This window comes from Magnolia sinica, chromosome 14 (assembly GCF_029962835.1).
Source record: "Magnolia sinica isolate HGM2019 chromosome 14, MsV1, whole genome shotgun sequence".
Taxonomy (NCBI): domain Eukaryota; kingdom Viridiplantae; phylum Streptophyta; class Magnoliopsida; order Magnoliales; family Magnoliaceae; genus Magnolia; species Magnolia sinica.
In genome coordinates, this window is record NC_080586.1 from 72,561,572 (window position 1) to 72,579,137 (window position 17,566).

At 39.6% G+C, this 17,566-nt stretch overlaps 2 protein-coding genes across 11 annotated transcripts in view; one reads left to right on the forward strand and one right to left on the reverse strand.

The window, feature by feature from the left end:
* Positions 1-10,693, forward strand: part of LOC131226157 (uncharacterized) — a 44,390-nt gene extending 33,697 nt beyond the window's left edge. For 2 of the 6 annotated variants that reach the window (XR_009161661.1, XR_009161658.1), the window contains 2 exons: positions 9,664-9,818; positions 10,034-10,693. Coding sequence is in view for 2 of the 6 variants with exons in the window: in XM_058221875.1 (XP_058077858.1) it covers positions 9,664-9,677 (14 nt within the window). In the remaining 4 variants the exon portion in view is untranslated. Of the gene's footprint in view, positions 1-9,663; positions 9,819-10,033 lie in introns of those variants that run through there. The other 4 variants (XM_058221875.1, XM_058221874.1, XR_009161660.1 and 1 more) reach the window with 3 other exon arrangements.
* Positions 10,694-12,405: 1,712 nt separating this feature from the next.
* The window catches only part of LOC131226158 (uncharacterized), a 35,947-nt gene continuing 30,786 nt past the window's right edge, over positions 12,406-17,566 (reverse strand). For all 5 annotated transcript variants that reach the window (XM_058221876.1, XM_058221879.1, XM_058221877.1 and 2 more), the window contains 2 exons: positions 13,007-13,109; positions 12,406-12,710 (listed from right to left, as the gene is read on the reverse strand). In XM_058221876.1, the coding sequence (XP_058077859.1) occupies positions 12,622-12,710; positions 13,007-13,109 (192 nt within the window). In that variant the 3' untranslated portion in view covers positions 12,406-12,621. The remainder of the gene's footprint in view (positions 12,711-13,006; positions 13,110-17,566) is intronic.

Consider the following 17,566-nt stretch of genomic DNA (forward strand, 5'->3'; position numbering starts at 1 on the left):
TGTGTGACTTTCATTGATAATTTTTCTCGTGTTACTTGGGTTTATTTGATGAAACGGCGTCACGAATTGCCGCACTTGTTTAAGTCATTTCATCAACTGATTAAGACTAAGTATGATTGCAATATTCAGTCCATTCGGTCTGATAATGGTGATGAGTATATATCTCAAAGTTCCACATCTTATCTTCAAGAAAATGGCATTCGTCATTAGTTCTCATGTGCTTACACTCCGCAACAAAATGGACTGGCTGAGCGCAAGAATCGCCATCTTCTAGAAGTTACTCGCCCTCTTCTGATTGGAATGAAAGTTCCTAAATCATACTAGTTTGTTGCTTTGTTGACTTCTTGTTATTTAATTAATCGTATGCCTTCTCGTGTCTTAAATGGCAAGACTCCTTTTCATACACTTAAGCCTGGTTGTGCTCTTTTTGGTATTCCTCCCAAGGTTTTTGGGTGCATTTGTTTTATTCACTCTCTGGGTCCATCCCGAGACAAGTTTGCCAATCATTCCATCAAATGCATCTTCCTTGGGTACTCTCTTCAACACAAAGGCTAAGTGTTATGATCCATGCATTAAAAGGTATTTTGTGGCCATGGATGTCACATTCTTTGAAGATCGTCCTTTTTTTCTCTACCATGTCTAATCTTCCAGAATTAGTTGCCCCGCATGCTCCTTATGCTTGTGGTTAGTGACCAGTCTGTTCCTCCTCCTAAGGCGCCTAAGTAGATTCTCACCTCTGTTCATAGAAAGTCGAGACAACCAACAATGCTTCCAATAACCCCTCTTCCTACATCAAGTAATTCTCTCAGTCCTACTTCCATTACTCATCCCCCCTCTCATGTTGCTTCCCGTAATCATAGCCATCATCCAACCTTGCATTTTATTTCTAACTTTGTTTCTTATGACTCTGTCTCTCCTACATATCATGCTTTCCTTGCTGCCATCTCTTCCTCTATTCCCAAATCAGTTGTTGAGGCACTTGTAGTTCCTGCATGGAAGCAAGCGATGGAGGCAGAAATGGCTGCCCTTGATAAGAATGGCACGTGGGATCTTGTTTCCTTATCTGTGGGTAAGCACACTGTGGGGTGCAAGTGGGTGTATTCTATCAAGTATTGGGCTGATGGATCTAGTGAACGTTACAAGGCATGTCTAGTTGCTAAAGGGCAATGTTTTAAATATCGTTATCGCATAATTTATCACACCCTTTGGATACAGATACATATTGGTTATTGCATGGGGATATATCAATTGTATCACATAATGTATCGTTGTTGTTGGGAAACATGGGAACGTTGGGAAATTGGTCGATTTTTTCATTGGAACTTCAGGAATTGTTGAAAAAGACATCAATACACACTTCCATCAAAAAAAAAAAAGGTGCACATAATATGAGTTCCTTTGTATGGGGTCCTAATATATGCACTTTCTAATTGAACTGATGCAAGTATATTCAAAGTCTATTCATATAATTTATATACATAAGAAGACATGTATGGAAACACAAGCAATACATTCAAAAGCAAAAAAAGAATCACTAGATCAGGTTACATACATGTTTAATTTTGTGTTTGGATACAAAGATTGCAACTAATTTGTGAGAAATTGAGAAATTTCGATTTTTCTCAATTTTTCACAACTTGAGACATCTCCCCCAAATCTTGAAATCGAAGTTCCAAATCCATGATTTTTCATGGAAAACATGAAGAATCATAAATTTATAACCATTTGAAACTGGTTTAACGTGATTTACAATAAAAACATGGATTGAAGATCGAAAAAAAAAAAAAAAAAAAATGCTCACAAGATCAAATAGGTGGGATATATCGACATTACATGTGTGTTTCGTATCTCACAGGTGGGATACAAGATATATCGTTGGATATATTGGCTGATTTTGTCGATATTTAAAACACTGCTAAATGATACATGCAAAATTATGGTCTTGATTATAACAAGACCTTCTCTCCTGTTGCCTAATTGAACTTAGTTTGCTTGATCATCTCCTTAACAACCAATCTTTCTTGGCCATTATATCAATTGGATGTTAAGAATGCCTTCCTTCATGGGGATCTAATTGAAGAAGTTTATATGGATCTTTCCCCTGGGTTTCAACTTAAGGGGGAGACTGGGAAAGTGTGTAAGCTGAAAAAGGCTCTGATGCAGGACAATTAACCACTTGCTCTAAAAGCTCGAACTATTAGAGCATGGCGAATCAATCCCTTTATCTCATAGCCCAGGCCCCACATCTCATGGGTTAGGACCTCGATCGAACCCCCCTCGTGGGCCTCAAATCACATGGGTACTGCCTCACACGGGCCGCCCACCCCGAGTGTGCCCTTGCATCCCACAAGCAACCCCACTCAAGCCCGGTGTGAAAATGCCCTTGCATTAATCACCCCCGGTGAGGAGTCTCGAACACGAGACCTCCCGCTTTGATACCAATTTGATGCAGGACAATTAACCACTTGCTCTAAAAGCTTGAACTGTTATAAAATGGCGAATCAATCCCTTCATCTCATAGTCCAGGCCCCACATCTTATGGGTTAGGACCTCGGCCGAACCCCCCTCGTAGGCCCCAAATCACATGAGTATCGCCTCACACGAGCCACCTGCTTCACACGGGCCGCCCACCCTGAGTGTGCCCTTGCATCTCACAAGTAACCCCACTCGAGCCCAGTGTGAAAATGCCCCTACATTAGGCTCTTTATGGCCTTAAACAATCTCCAAGAGTGTGGTTTGCCCGGTTTAGTTATGCACTTCTCTCATTTTGCTTTAGGCGATGCCAGTCGAATCATATTGTGTTCATTCGCACTCGGCAAGAGAGCCAAACCATTATACACGTTTGTGGATGATATAATCGTCACCGAAGATGATTTGGACTTTATAAAACATGTCAAACAGATGCTGAGCATGGAGTTTGAAAAAGGATCTTGGTCCTTTTCGATACATCTTAGGGTTTGAAGTTGCCCGTTCATCCAAGGGTATCTTTATATCTCAGAGAAAATACACTCTAGACTTGCTAAATGAGATTGTTAAGCTTGGTACTCGCCCTGCCTCATCTCCTATGGATCAAAAGCACTCTTTATATGAATCTGAGGGTGATAGTCTAACAGACCATGGCATGTATCAAAGATTGGTTGTGAAGCTGATCTACTTAACTATTACAAGGCTAGATATCACTCAGGATGTGGGTGTTGTTAGCGGGTTCATGCATTCACCGAAATCGTCACATCTTGATCTTGTATATTGTATACTGAGATACTCGAAGTCTTTTCAAGGACGCGGTATTCTCTATGCTAATCATGGACATGTTCATATTACTGGATATTCTGATGTTGATTGGGTAGGGTGTCCAACTGACAGAAAGTCAACTTCTGGCTATTGTACCTTTGTAGGAGGTAATCTGGTGACTTGGAGAAGTAAAAAACAGTCAATGGTGTCTAGATCCAGTACGGAAACTGAATATCAGGCTATGGCTCAGGGAACTTGTGAGATTCTATGGTTGAGATCTATTATGGTAGAGCTTAGTTTCCCTGTCAACTTTGCTACTCCTCTCTACTGTGATAACCAATCTACCATCCACATTGCATCTGATTCAGTCTTCCATAAAAGGACGAAACATATTGAAGTAGATCTCCATTTCATTTGAAAGAAGATTTCCTCCGGAACGCCGTGCACTCCATTTGTTAAATCAACTGAGAATTTAGCTGACATTTTCACAAATGCGCTCAATTCTCTTATGTTGCAAGAGATTTCGAGCAAGTTGGATATGATAGATATTCATACACCAACTTGAGGGGGAGTGTTGGAACATTTATTTGTTATGTAGGGGTTTAGTTGTAAATATGCTATGTGTAATTTTATATTTATTAAGGGGTTATGATGTAATTTGTAAATAGGGAAAAGCTTACATATAAACATAATAAGAAAATGAGGAGGCTCATGATTTTTTAGCTCCCTCTCAACTTCTCCTCCTTTCTCATCTCTCTACAACTTCTACAAAAACTACTCAAGAGTCTTGTTATAAAATGATTTTACAGAGAAAGACCCAGACGACGTTGCTGGCCACATTAAAGAATCTGCTTCTTCCAGGGAGGGAGCGTAGAGATGAATACACATAAGCATCCTTGCATATTCTTTAGCTTCAACGTCTGAGAGACCCCTCCTACATGAAGGGCACCAAGCACCCTCACACCCTCATATGAAACTCATCTATCTACTGTTATGTTCTTTGCTGCTAAAACAGACACCAAAGAGGGGAAGGATTCTACCAACGTTTTGCCTCTGCATCATCGGTCCTCCCAATAACGAATTCGAGATCCATTCCCAAGGTTGAAGGAGGAAGAGGCTACAACTAAGGGAAATAGTGACAGGATTGCTTTCCATTTGCTCAATGCACGGTGGTGAGATGACTTGTTAATTTACCACCCCCTCTATTCCAAGCCTTATTTTTGAGCAGTTACTTTCCTCCAAAGCTTGTTTTCTTCTACTCCAAATCTCCATTGCCACATGCCAAGCAATGCCGCATTTGTCCGAAAAAGATCCCTTAAACCCACTCCCCCTTCGGCCAAAGGTGCACATACTTCTTACTATTTCATAAGATGGAATTTGTGTTTGGTTTCGGCCCCTTGCCACAAGAAATCCCTTTGCAATATTTCAAGTTTGTCTAATACTGATTTGGGGCATTTATATAAAGACATGAAATATAAGGGTAAATTGGAAAGTTCCACTTTTATGTGAGTGATGTGCCCCGCAAGAGATAGATGTTTTCCTTTCCACATAGATAATTTCCATCAGAACCTCTCAATCACCTTGCTCCACAAGTGTTTTGGTGGCTTTCCCAAACAAAGTGGTAGACCCACATCTGAATATCCTTGCATAGGTTGCTAGTCCTTCTTTTGACAGGCTGATCCTGAGCATCTCACTCTTGGCTGCATTATCTTCAATCCTGATATCTCTTCAAAGCAATCCAGTATTTTCCTCAAATTGTCTACGTTAGTCGATTCTGCATCACAAAAAGGCAGTGTCTTCCGCAAACTCCAAGTGAAATATGGAGGGCCAAATGTTTGACGTATGAAACCCCGATATTAAACCCACCTGCTCCCCTATGGATAACATGTTGCTCAGCACCTCTGCCACCATTCTAAATAAATAAGGGTGATAGTGGGTCACCTTGCTTGAGGCCCCTTGATGCCTTGAAGTGACCTTTGAGCGATCCGTTAACCAATACCGAGAAGGATGCATATGAGACGCATTCCATTGTCCATCTAATCCATTTATTGCCGCACCCGATCCGCCTCAACATGTATTCCAAGAATCCCCAGTCTACTTGATTATATGCCTTTTCAATGTCTAGCTTGCACACCGCACCACTTTTCCTTTCCTTGTGTCTGGACTCTGGAGTCAATGCATTCGTGGGCCAGAAGAGCAATATCTAAGATTTGCCTTTCCGCAACAAAAGCACCCTGATTTTCCAATGTGACCGAAGGTAAGATCTTCTTAAATCTGCTTGCCATCACCTTGGCTAAGATTTTATATGGGTTGCCAATTAGGCTAATGGGCCTGAAGTCGAGTAGAGATTCTGCCCCTTCTTTTTTGGGAATGATAACGATAAATGTGGTCCCCATGCCTCTAGGAATGTGCCTCCTGACATAAAATTCTTGCAGGAACTCCTCCATATCTTTCTTCACCGTCTCCCAGAATACTTGAAAGAAACAGATAGGAAATGGTCCTGGCACCTTGCCACCCCCCAAAGCATCTATTGCTTCCTTTATTTCTTCCTCTGAAATCTGACTTTCTAGATATTCTATCTGATTGTGAATTTTTTTCTGAAATGTAAGTTATCTAGTGTGGGTCTAGGCCAATCTTCTCTAGATAGCAACTTGGAGAAAAACTCTACAATGGCTGAACTTACCCCTTCCTTGTCTTCCATCCTAATTTCATCAACTGATATGCTGCTGATGTGATTGTTCCTCGCCTTCGCGCTGGCTATGCCATGAAAGAAGGCTGTGTCTGTCACCTCCTTAAGCCATGTGGCTCTAGATCTTTACCTCCACATGATTTCTTCTTGCTTCAGTAATTTGGGATATTCCGCCGATAGATTTAATCGCCTCAGCTGGTCCTCTGTCGATAGTGATTCAGCTTCTTCTCTGGTTTCTAGATCATCAATTTCCCTGATTATGTTGTCGGTCTTTTCCATTCTTTTGCTGAAAGTTTCCTTTTTTCCACGCTGCCAGATTTGATTTGAGTAATTAAAGTTTTTGGGCCAATCTGTTACCAGCCGAGCCAGATACTTCGAATGATTGCCACCATCCTCTCACCATATCTGCAAAATTCTCTTCTTCCAGCCACGCGAGGTTGAACCTAAATGGCTTAGGACCCCAGGAGTCTTCCCTTGTAGGAGAATTGGGCGATGATCTGCCACCTGTTTTGGGAAGAGCTTGAAGGAAAGTCATTGGGAACTTGTCTGCCCATTCTGGAGACATCATAAATCTGTCGAGTCTAGCCAATACTGGACTCTCCCTACCATTCAACCTGGTGAATTTTGCTCCTCCAATAGGGATGCTAATCATTTCATTCTGTCTGACCCACTCTTCAAAGTCTTTAATACTTCTCGTACGTCATCCTGCAGGAGACTTTTTTTGTACAAATCCGATGACGTTGAAGTCTCCCCCAACACAGCATGGGAGATTATACCTGGCTTTGACTTGATTTAATTCAGCCCAAAAGAGACTCCTACAATTTGGAATGCACAGGCTATATACCGCCATAAACAACCATCTGAATTGGGATGCTTTTTCCCTATTATTATTGATCATCATCATTCAAAATTGAGGCCAACTTAAGAGTAAGGGTAATAATAGGTCATAATTGATAAATAGTGATTAAATGAGTTATGATTGCCTACAACTGATTGCATGTGCATGCAACTGAGCTGAGGTGCCAACATGTCAAGCGTGTAGGAAATCGGAGCCATGCACAAGGTGAGTCCCCACCATGAAGATCATCTAGCACAAAAATAGGCTTGTCCACTCATCAGCAGGCCACCTTGTATGAAACAACGGATGGTTTAACCAGACCTGCCAACTATCTGATTCAACATGCATGTGTGGCTTATGTCATGAATGGACCAACCTCATTTTTTCACCATGTAATCTTGATGGCTGGGTCCACCTTGTTTTCACGGACTCGCCGACTCCTTGGCTTTGACGCCTGTGCGACACTTGTGTAACGCTGTAACACTACTTGAGTCGGCCCTCCTACCACTTACCCTACTAAGAACTTTGTAAGAAATAGAATGCAAGAGATTATTGCTAAGGGAACACAAGTGAGAGTGAAGGTGAACTTGTAATGCACCAAAAGAGAACAAGCTTACAATGCTTGAGTGATCTACAAATTAAGTGGTCTCCCCCTCATATAGCCCTAAGAGGAATCTGTTATTTCTAATCCGAGGCTAAGATTGTGCCAAGTGGCACTCATCCAATGTCTAGAAAGAGTCAAGGTTGTAGAGAATTCCACATAAAAATAGCTCAAGATACTTCTAGGGATTTCTAGAACCTTACAGAAATCTTTACACAACTTCACTTCACTCTAGAATACAATATATGTACAAGTAGTGTTTTCAGTATCGATATCAACAGATATATCGCACCCTTGGGATACAGAAACATATCGGGTATTGCATGGAAAATATCGGATGTATTGCGTAATTTAATCACTGATTTTGGGAAACATTGGGAAATTGATCGAAATTTTCAATGAAACTTCAGGAGATGTTTTTTTTTAAAAAAAAAATGAAAATAAAAATAAAAATAAAAAATCACATAACAAGTGCACAACATTTTTTTTTTGGTGATTTTTCTTCATAGCTACTATGCATCTGAAATTAAAAGGATAAAAAATTACAAAATATATTAAATAGAATTATCTAAGGTGTGCATTTGTATATTAAAATCATCCTACATGTATTCCAACCATCCACACTCAATATTAAAGGAAAAACAACATTTTTTGGTGATTTTTATTCACAGGCACTATTCATCCGAAATTCAGTCGAAATTGAAAAAAAATAAAAAGAGTGATCTAGGGCATTCATTTGTAGATTTAATTATTCTACATGTTTTCCAACCATCCTCACTCAATATTTAAATAAATAAATAAATAAATAAAAAGAAGAATAAGAAGAAGGGAGTTTTGGTGATTTTTCTTCACAGTCACTATTCAACCGAAATTCAGCTGATATTGAAAATTTTTCAAAAAAAAAAAAAACGATTAGAAAGAGTGATCGGCATGCATTTGTAGATCTGTTCATTGTACATGTATCATAACAATCCACATTCAAAATATTTATAAAAAAAATGATTTTTTGCTGATTTTTATGTAAAAAAAAAAAAAAAAAAAACAGCTACGTTATTAAAAAGGGGGGGAAGTTATAAAAACAACACCAAATCGGCCACAAATCTAGCAAGATATGGTTGATCTAGTGTTGTAATTTTGAAGTAATTGTTTCGAGCAAGATTTTAAAAATATATATGAAGACTTACCTCTTTTTTCTTTTCTTTGTTGTTCTGAAAATGGTCCACCAGAGCTTTGATTCGTGCAAAATCACATCAATCTTGTGTTTTAATCCATAGAATGCACAAGGTGCGTTGAAATTGGCTTAGGATCACTCCAAAAAACAAAAAATAGTGAAACTCGGAAGAATAGTGGAAAAAGAGCTCATTTGTGCTAGTTAAAAAAAGAAGAAGAAGCCAATCTATGACTATTTAGGGGTGGACCATGATGCCTGTATCGCATGACAGGTACCCTAGATGCTGTTACGTAAAGGCTGTTATGGCCCATTCGCAACAGTTTTGGGATACCTCGCCCACATGCACAAAGTTTGCCCCAAAGCAGCCCTCTCAGGGCACAGCTCACCTCCACTTTTCAAAATCTTCACATTTCAGTTATCTAATGTTTTTGAAGTCATGTGTTTAACAGTTTAAAAGAAGTCAGTGTCACCCTTTTATCAGACTGTTAAGTTCTCACAGAATTCTAACAATGTTGCTAATTGTCCTTGTACTGTTATGACTATACCTGTGCACCAAAAGGGGTCCTAATGTATTTGGTTGAATTCATGAGCCAGCATTTTTATTTTTATTTCCCTTTTATCATGAGGTGACATAATGACTACTAAATGGTAGCAGTAACTAGGGCTGAAACTTGTGTTTGGGTTGACCTGAACCTGACCGACCCAACCCGAGTTCAGGTCGTGTTTTCAGGGTCCTCGGGTTCAGTGCAGGTTGAAAAACCCCGACCTGATTTCAGCTGGCATGGGTTTGGGTTAAGTCAGGTTGTGAATAATCACATTTATTTGGGTTGGGTTGAGTTGAGTTGAGCACAGGGGAGTTAGGGTTGGAATCTTAGTCGGGCCCTCTGACTTGGGCTTGGGTTGACCTTCAACACGACCTGATCCAACCCACCCAAGTTGCACCCCTACCAGTAATGTTGTTAAGGTGTGCGGTTATGTCAAAAGCACCAAAAATGCAGATATTTGGCAGATCCATGATTTTTGGATGTGGTGCTTTATATTATTCTTCCTTTTTTTAGATGGTAATTATATTACTCATATTACTCTTCTTTCTCCTGAAGCATTCATGCCGCTGTTTCCTAATATATATTTAGGTACTTGTACGTGACATCTGGGTCTTCGAAAGATCTCTTTTTCACCCCGGAGCATACTGGCGGCTTTGTGGGCGAATATCGTTGTAGGGAAGTCTTTCAACCTTACATCCTCTCATATTTGGGCTGATTACATTTCACTTCTGTTACCCAAACTGGTAAGCTTTACATATCCATAAACGTCAGTTAAATAACTTCAAATTTCTGAGGTTTGCTGGCCACTAAGGGCCGTGCCATCATGGCATGCATGTGGAACATCTGAGTGGTGCATAACATGCACCTCATGAGGAAAATTATCTGGTCCAAAAGTCGGGCTCATCAGCATGCCGCACATGTTGGCCATTATCTAAAGCCACCCTTTGTTTTTGTGCAGGGATGGTCTGCCTTATTAAGTGGGTGGGCATGATTTTTGCACCAGTTCATCTTCACAGTGCAGCCTGCATTATGTGGGTCAGACATCACCATGCTCACTAGGTTGGCACACCATGCCTGCCATGGGAGGAGTGGTGGGTGGGACAAGCAAGGCTTAGTTATTCATTTCAACCAATTCTTTCTTTTTTAATTGCTTCCAAATGTTGTACCTGAAATTCATTTTCATAATGAATCAAGAGGATAAATGATTCTTGGATCTTCTCTTTTCAGGCTCCAAATGCGAGATCCTGATTACCATTTCAGTGGATGCAATTTTGTTTAAGCAGTGCTATAGCACAGAATTTATGGATGAGAATAACCGGAAACAGGAAAATGCAGTCCTAAAATAGAATCTAAGAATACACGCACCAGACCCAAAGAACTGAAATGTGGGGTTCTCTACATTCAAGGAATTTAGCGTTGATGCTTAAAGATGAGATATTCTCTGAGGTGTAGTTTTTCATTTACATCACCTGTTTTTGGACAGGGTAATGTAGTTTTAAGTACAGGAAAAATGAGGCTCTTTCAGCATGTTTTCCTTTTTCTTTTCTTTTTTTTCTTTTTTTTTTTTTTTAAATAAATATATTTATATCTACACTTAACCATAATGGATTTAGCTCCATGCCCTAGCATCATCTCAGTATTTTGTAAATATTAATGTCAGATGCTAGATGATCAACGGTAGTTTATAAGAACAGAATGCGAAATGGGAATAGCTGATAGTGGCTGATAGTGGAAGCAGCTTTCTTCAAGAGCCTAGCCCATGCAGATCTGGATTGCGTTCAATGTTTCACCGTTGCAGTATCTACTGGACATTTATGTCAGGAATAGTATGGTCTTGATGCATTAAGATCGTTTTCTATGGCCATGTCAGTGCCTGTACTAGTGGGTCAGGGGCTTGGTGATCCAGATAATTATGCAATTTGGAACCCTTGTGGATGGGAATGCCACCAACATCTCCCAGATTTGAAGATCGTAGCCATTGTATCTTTGCCCTCGTTTAAGACCAGTGCTAGCTGAAGCACGATTACTAGTCTGATTGACTGTAACAACTAATTTGTAAATTTCCTTTGCATTCAAAAATCATTTCAGCCACCATGTGAAATTTGGCGGTTTTGTAGTAGTTATCCACTGCTTGCTGTGTTACTCGCCTTCTGATTTGATCTACCTGATTTTTGAAATTCATGTTTTGGTCTTACCTTTTCTTTTCACACTTTTCACACTTACCAAACAGCATGTGGTCGCCACTTCTCAAAATGTCATTTGTGTAGAGTCCTCTACTCTTGAACTAACATCAGGGGTTGTAAAAATGGGGCTTAAATGCAAAACACCTTATAAATTGGACTTCTTAACGCCTTAAAACCACATCTTTAAACAATGTCGCAGCCAAAATCAGGATTCAGGCATGATTCAGAGAGGCAGAGCAGCAGCAGTTCCATCCAGTTGAAAAGGCCCCGTTGATTTCGTTGCTCAGTTATGGATTACCATAACCTGAAAATCCTCTCAATAATGATGTAAATAGATGGTCAAGAAAAGGTTGACCCAGCTGTCCGCTTCAATGGCAAAGTGAGACCTGGCTGTAGAATACATGGCTAAGAATGGCTGACCAGCAGTTGCAGATTCAACGGACTTGTACATACATTTGCGAGCTATGGGCCATGGTTTGGTGATCCAAACGTGGATGGACCATTGATTTTTTGGCCTCAAACGTAGATTGACCATAACCCAACAATCCTCTCAAAAAGGAAAGATACCTTCAAGATAGTTGTCCTGCAAAGAGCAATTCCGGATTTTATAAATAAAATTAGGTCAGAAAGGGAACTCAAAAAAAAAAAAAAAAAAAGTTGTCCTGCAAAGAGAACAATAAGAGTCTAGCAATCCAAGTTGAATGCAGAGAGAAGCCAAAGATTTGATGGCCAGGATCTCCAATTTGGAGCTTTTGAGGGGTACAGTCCATCCGAGGTGAGGGCCATCAGATCAGTACGGTACAAAAAGTTTGTTAACTAGCTGTACATTTTCTCTGTGGACCAAGGAGAAGGGGTGCTCAGTTCAAGAGGATTGTACCATGAGAGAACCTGTTTCAAATATATAAGTAAATCTTTGCCTGCTATGCAAAAGGATGGCAAGTTGCAAATTTTATCTCGGTAAGACATGTATTTTTATTACTCAATGGGAGAGAAGCCAAAGATTTGATGGCTAGGATCTCTAATTTCGAGCCTTTTGGGTGTGTGGTCCATTGTAGGTGAGGGCCATCACATCAGTATTGTACAAAAAATTCATCTGCGGTAAGGAAGTTCCCTACTACTCGTCACCAATTGAGAACTCTTACCTCAGTAATAATAATCAGCATTAGTGTAGGTAAAATCTCAAGTTAAATCAGCATTCCATGAGGCATAAGTAGATAGTTTTAACACCGAATAGAAATCCTCACCTTGTGCGGCTTTTGCATTTAGCCGCACACACAAGCTCATAAATGGAAATCAATGTGAAATTAGGATTTAATGCTGAGGAGATAAGATAAACTATACATTATAAATAGATAAAAGACAGCTAACGGGCAGCGCGTGACATGTGTGAGATTCTTCTGATTTCCTTGATAATTAGATCTTTTTCCTCTTCAAACTGGTCATCCTCGGAACCTGCAAAGAATCGGCAAATAATGCATAAACATCATAAGGCATAGGTTACTCTCCCTATCAATTACTTGCATGAAAAACCTGTAGCAGACTTCAGTAGGGTGAAGGAATTGCAGTCCAATCTATAGAACAGATGTTGATGAAAAGTGACCACACATTACTTTCGAGGTATAGATCAAGTGTGGCCCACTTCCCATTGCATCTAATCATGATCAGACTGTAAGATACACCTTTGGGGTTTCATACTAGATTCTCATCCTCTTAAATTATCAATAAATAAATAAATGAACAAGTTTCACCTTTTCCGACATGAAGGTTTTCTAGCAGTGTCTGCAATTTCTCATGGTTGTTTGTAAGGATCAAAATAATTTCTGGTGGCTTACTAGGATTAGCAACAAAAACCTGAAAAATAAAATAAATTCCATTGAGAAAAAATATATTCATAAGCCATGATTTCAAACAGAAAACTAGTGGATTCAGAAAGCTAACAATGATTATTAAAAATTGAAGAAAAAGTGTAATAAAAGATCTAGAAGGAGAGGAAAAGTTATAAAAAGATTGCGCTACAAGGAGACTGAAAGTCACATTTGAATCCCTACGAAATGTATCATGCAACTAATTTGAAGATTTTAGCCTCTTTCAGTGAAGGTATTCAATTACAGTATGGTGGCTGTAATGGCCACCGCCATTACCGTCACAGCCCCTGTAGCAGCCATTGCAGTCCTCCTCCCTCTTCTTCTTCTTCTTTAAGGGAAAAACCTGTATCAGTCCTGTAACGACAGGCCATTATTTCCCTCTTTTGTTTTTTCTGTTATGGCCACAACTGCCCCATAATGCGTAATGGTTCCCCCGTTACCATTACGTAATGGTTTTTTAATACCTTCCTTTCAGCAAATCTCTAATTTCCTCAATTACCACAGCAAGATGCCGAGGTTTAGTGTCACCCTTCATGGCCCAAGATATATTGTTAGCTTGGTCACCTCCGACAGATGGGTGAATCAAAAAATACTATTTGACCAACTCTTGTCCTAGAAGAAGAGGATGCACTAATGATAAGTAGTACCATTCCTAGGCCTCTCAATATAAGAACTGATCCTAGAATTATACTAAGTCTCTCTCTCTCTCTCTCTCTCTTGTGAATAGATGATTCTTTAAAGGAAATCCTTTCTTTGCTCCTTGACGACCAAATGATTGGATCTCTCATAACTACCCTATTTCTCTCTTGGATTACCACCATTTTGGATTTCATCATCAATATATTTATTTAGAAATATTCCCTCAATTGTTCCTGGGGTGTCAGCAGTGTTACCTGGACACTTCTACTTCTGGGTTTTTGCTGTGCCAATCCTAGACACGCACAACACTTTCGTGAGACGTCCATACAAATTCTCTGTTAAGTTCTGCGTGTTGGACATTTTGAGTGAGGCTTCCAAATTCTCCGTACATTTTTCTTTTTCTTTTTCTTCTTCCTTCTTTTTCTTTTTCTTTTCTTTTTTAAATATATTTTTTTTGAAATTTAAACTTATTTGTCAAGGCGAAGATTCCTCACTCGTAGCCCTCAAGCTTGCCTCCGTTTTCTTGTTGTTGATGAAACTTTTCGTAAGGACTCCCTCACAAACTCACAGATTTTAGTTCATTTTTCATTATAGGCACCATGAACCATATAACAAAATATCATAGTTGTTGCTTTTGCTTTTTTGTTCTTTTGTTGGGGTTTTCTAATTTTTTAAGAGGAAGTGATGTTTATACAAAGTCACACGCATCTCATGTTCTGTCAATCAATTATTGAGAGTTTAAACTACTAGTAATAGGTTTTTATTGGGATTATGTGAATGTCCTCTAATTTCTTTTGTTTTCTTTGTTCACTGTTTTCTTTTATTTCTTACTTTGTTCATTTATTTATTAATTAAAAATATTTTATTTGTGAACGGAAGTGTCCTGTTCAAGAAATATTAGTTCCAGGCTGCATCAACCCTGAGGTCTGATTTTCTAGTGGACCGGGAAAAGAAAGAATTATTATCCTATTATGCTCCCACCAAGCCACTGGTTCCAGCTGGGCACAGGTGTAAGGTCCCCCAAGGAGCAACCATCAAGCTTCATCCTACATTCTCCATCGAGTATGCCAGACATGTGTGATCAAAATGGACAGTTAATATTAATTGACCAATGATCTGTAATCTTTATACAAGTGTAGCCGCAGACCAGACCGATATTTTGGGCCAAGGCATGTCTTGAACAGGTACCATACTTCCATGTGTACAGTAAGAGATTTCTTGATCCGCCTAGGGGGAAAGATGGATGCGGGAAAGTAACCTGGAATCCTCAGGAAATGAAAAATCATTATTAAGATTTTCCTTTTGTTGTTTGTTTTTGGATTCCAATTTTTTTATGGATTCATTCCACGTTTATAACAAATGTCTGACTTACAATAAATTCTTGTAATGTTTGATTATTAACTCCACTGCAGACGATATGCGCCCAAATAAGCCTTGTCGAGAGGCTTTTATTGATATGGGAAACAAAGTAAATTTCAAGTTGCGATTTTGTACAAGCCAACCCCTGATTAAAGATGAGAGAGAGATGGTATAATAAAGAAAGTTGAATGCAAATGATGCATAAAAGTCCTAATCTATGGACCTTCGCCTTCAAAGTGTTTAGATTATTGATCAGTCTAAGGTACAAGTGATAGTCTTTGGCATTTAGGCATCTCGTATAGCCAGCTGGGTGTCGGGATGCTAGCCAATGATCCGTGTTATGTATCTTGAGAGGCATCAACTTCAAATACCCCTGTAGCCTTGTAGCATACATAGAGGTGTACATGAGTCGAACCGAGTCGAGCTGGGCACAGCTCGACTCGGCTCAGCCACTTGCTGACCCCAACTCAAACTCCGCTCGGCTCAGTCCTTGAGCTTGACTAGCCAGCTTGGCTCGGTTCGGTCAGCAACTCTGGCCAGTTCAAGCCGAGTTCGAGCCAAGATCGAGCCGAGTTCGCCTGTGCAGCATTTTTACAAACACATGGACTGCACCTTCAAAATCTCACAGTATGTAAAACAGCAACAGTGATTTTACAGGTATTTCATCAAACACCTTCTAAGCAACATAAAAATCAAAGAAAAAAAAAAAGGTATTTGTTTCATATACATACCTTCCTTGCCACCAGCCACACTTCGTGGAGTCATTTCATCAAACACTTGGTGAGCAACATCAATATCAAAGTAACCGAGTCACCAAACTAGTTCGATCTGAGTTCGATTCGAGTTGGGTTCAATCCAAGTCGAGTCGAGCTCAGGCTTTTCGAGCTCAAAAAATCAGCTCAACTCGGCTCGAACTTAGTTTCGAACCAAGTCAAATCGAGCTTTTTCGAGTCGAGTCGAGCGAGCTAACTGGGTTCGTGTACAACCCTAAGCATACACAAGTATGATTATTCCAGCATTGCCTAGGTCTCACATGACAGAGATGAGGAAAGATGTATGAAACTGCATGTTAGTGTCTGCATCTCTTAACAGGTGATACAGGACACGTGATTTAATGCTAGCATGCAACGTGGAGATTATGAAAGAGTCCATAAAGTAATTCAATTAACAAAAGATGCTAACCTACCAATTAATTAAGAGTAAACAATAGGAAATAAAATATGATTTAATCTAAATCACATGCCCGCATGCTAAGAAATCACATAAATCACTTAAAACTAAGACCGATGGAAGGATAGAACTTCAAATTTAGCATAGGCACGTTCCACACCCAATGGACAGATTTTTAGGTTTTATGATTAGGGTTAGGAAAGGGAAAAATATGAAATTAGGAAAATTAAGGTTCATGGGAATTGGGGATTTTGGAATTTGGATTTTTAGAAATTGGGGAAAATTGAAAATTGAAAATCTAGGATTTAGAAGGTTGTAATGCGAAGGAAAAGAGGAAGACAGAAGAAGAAGAAGAAGAATAATACATTTCGAAGAAGAGAGAGGAATGATGTAAGAAGAAGAATATCTTTCAAAGATGAGGAAGAGGAAGGATGTACCTTGGAAAATCCACCACCAAACAAGTTTGTACTCTTCCACAATTCAATTGGACTGGAGGTTTTTTTTCAAAAAAAACTCTAGAAAACAATGAAGAAAATTCCTTCATACAAGAGAGCTTCTCTCTTCTTCTTTTTTCTTCTCAAATCTCCACTAGGGTTGGAACTCCACTTCCCTTGTGATTTTATAACTAAAAAATTCAGAAATAAAATTCAGCATAATTATAACTATGTCACTCACTTAAGTGGCCCACCATCCACAATCTCAACCATCAAATAACTCCTAAAAATAACAAAAAACATAAATAAAGCAAGATCAGACTCCAAGGGGCCCAAATCTAAAAGATATGGTGGCCCGATGGCCTGATCGACAAGATCCAACGGTCAGATCAACATGAAATAGAAATCTTATGACGAAAATGATCTCCTAAGCAGCCCACATGCATCATCCCAAAGTGGGGTCTTCTTGATGTACGTTCAATGCATGTGGGGTCTTCAAAATGGCCCGGTGGGCCCCATCTAAAACTCGTCTCCCATCCACAAAGAAAGATGCGCTGATGTGGGTGGTCATCTACACCTGAGTAGGTCCTCTTATATCCCCATCAACAGGCCCCTTAGCACCTTGCACTCAAGGGTCTATGCATGATGTAGAAAAGTTTAGCTGAGATAGATATGTAGTGCCTCTTGCCCTTAGACAATGGTTGTAAGGATGGTGCTCTACACCCTGTGTAGATGTTGTAATCCGTCTATGCCTAGCGTAGAGCCCTTCCTAGCAGGAAGGGAGGTTTAGACCAGTGAGGCTCACCTTTGAGAGATGAACATCGGTGTCTAAAGTCCTAGA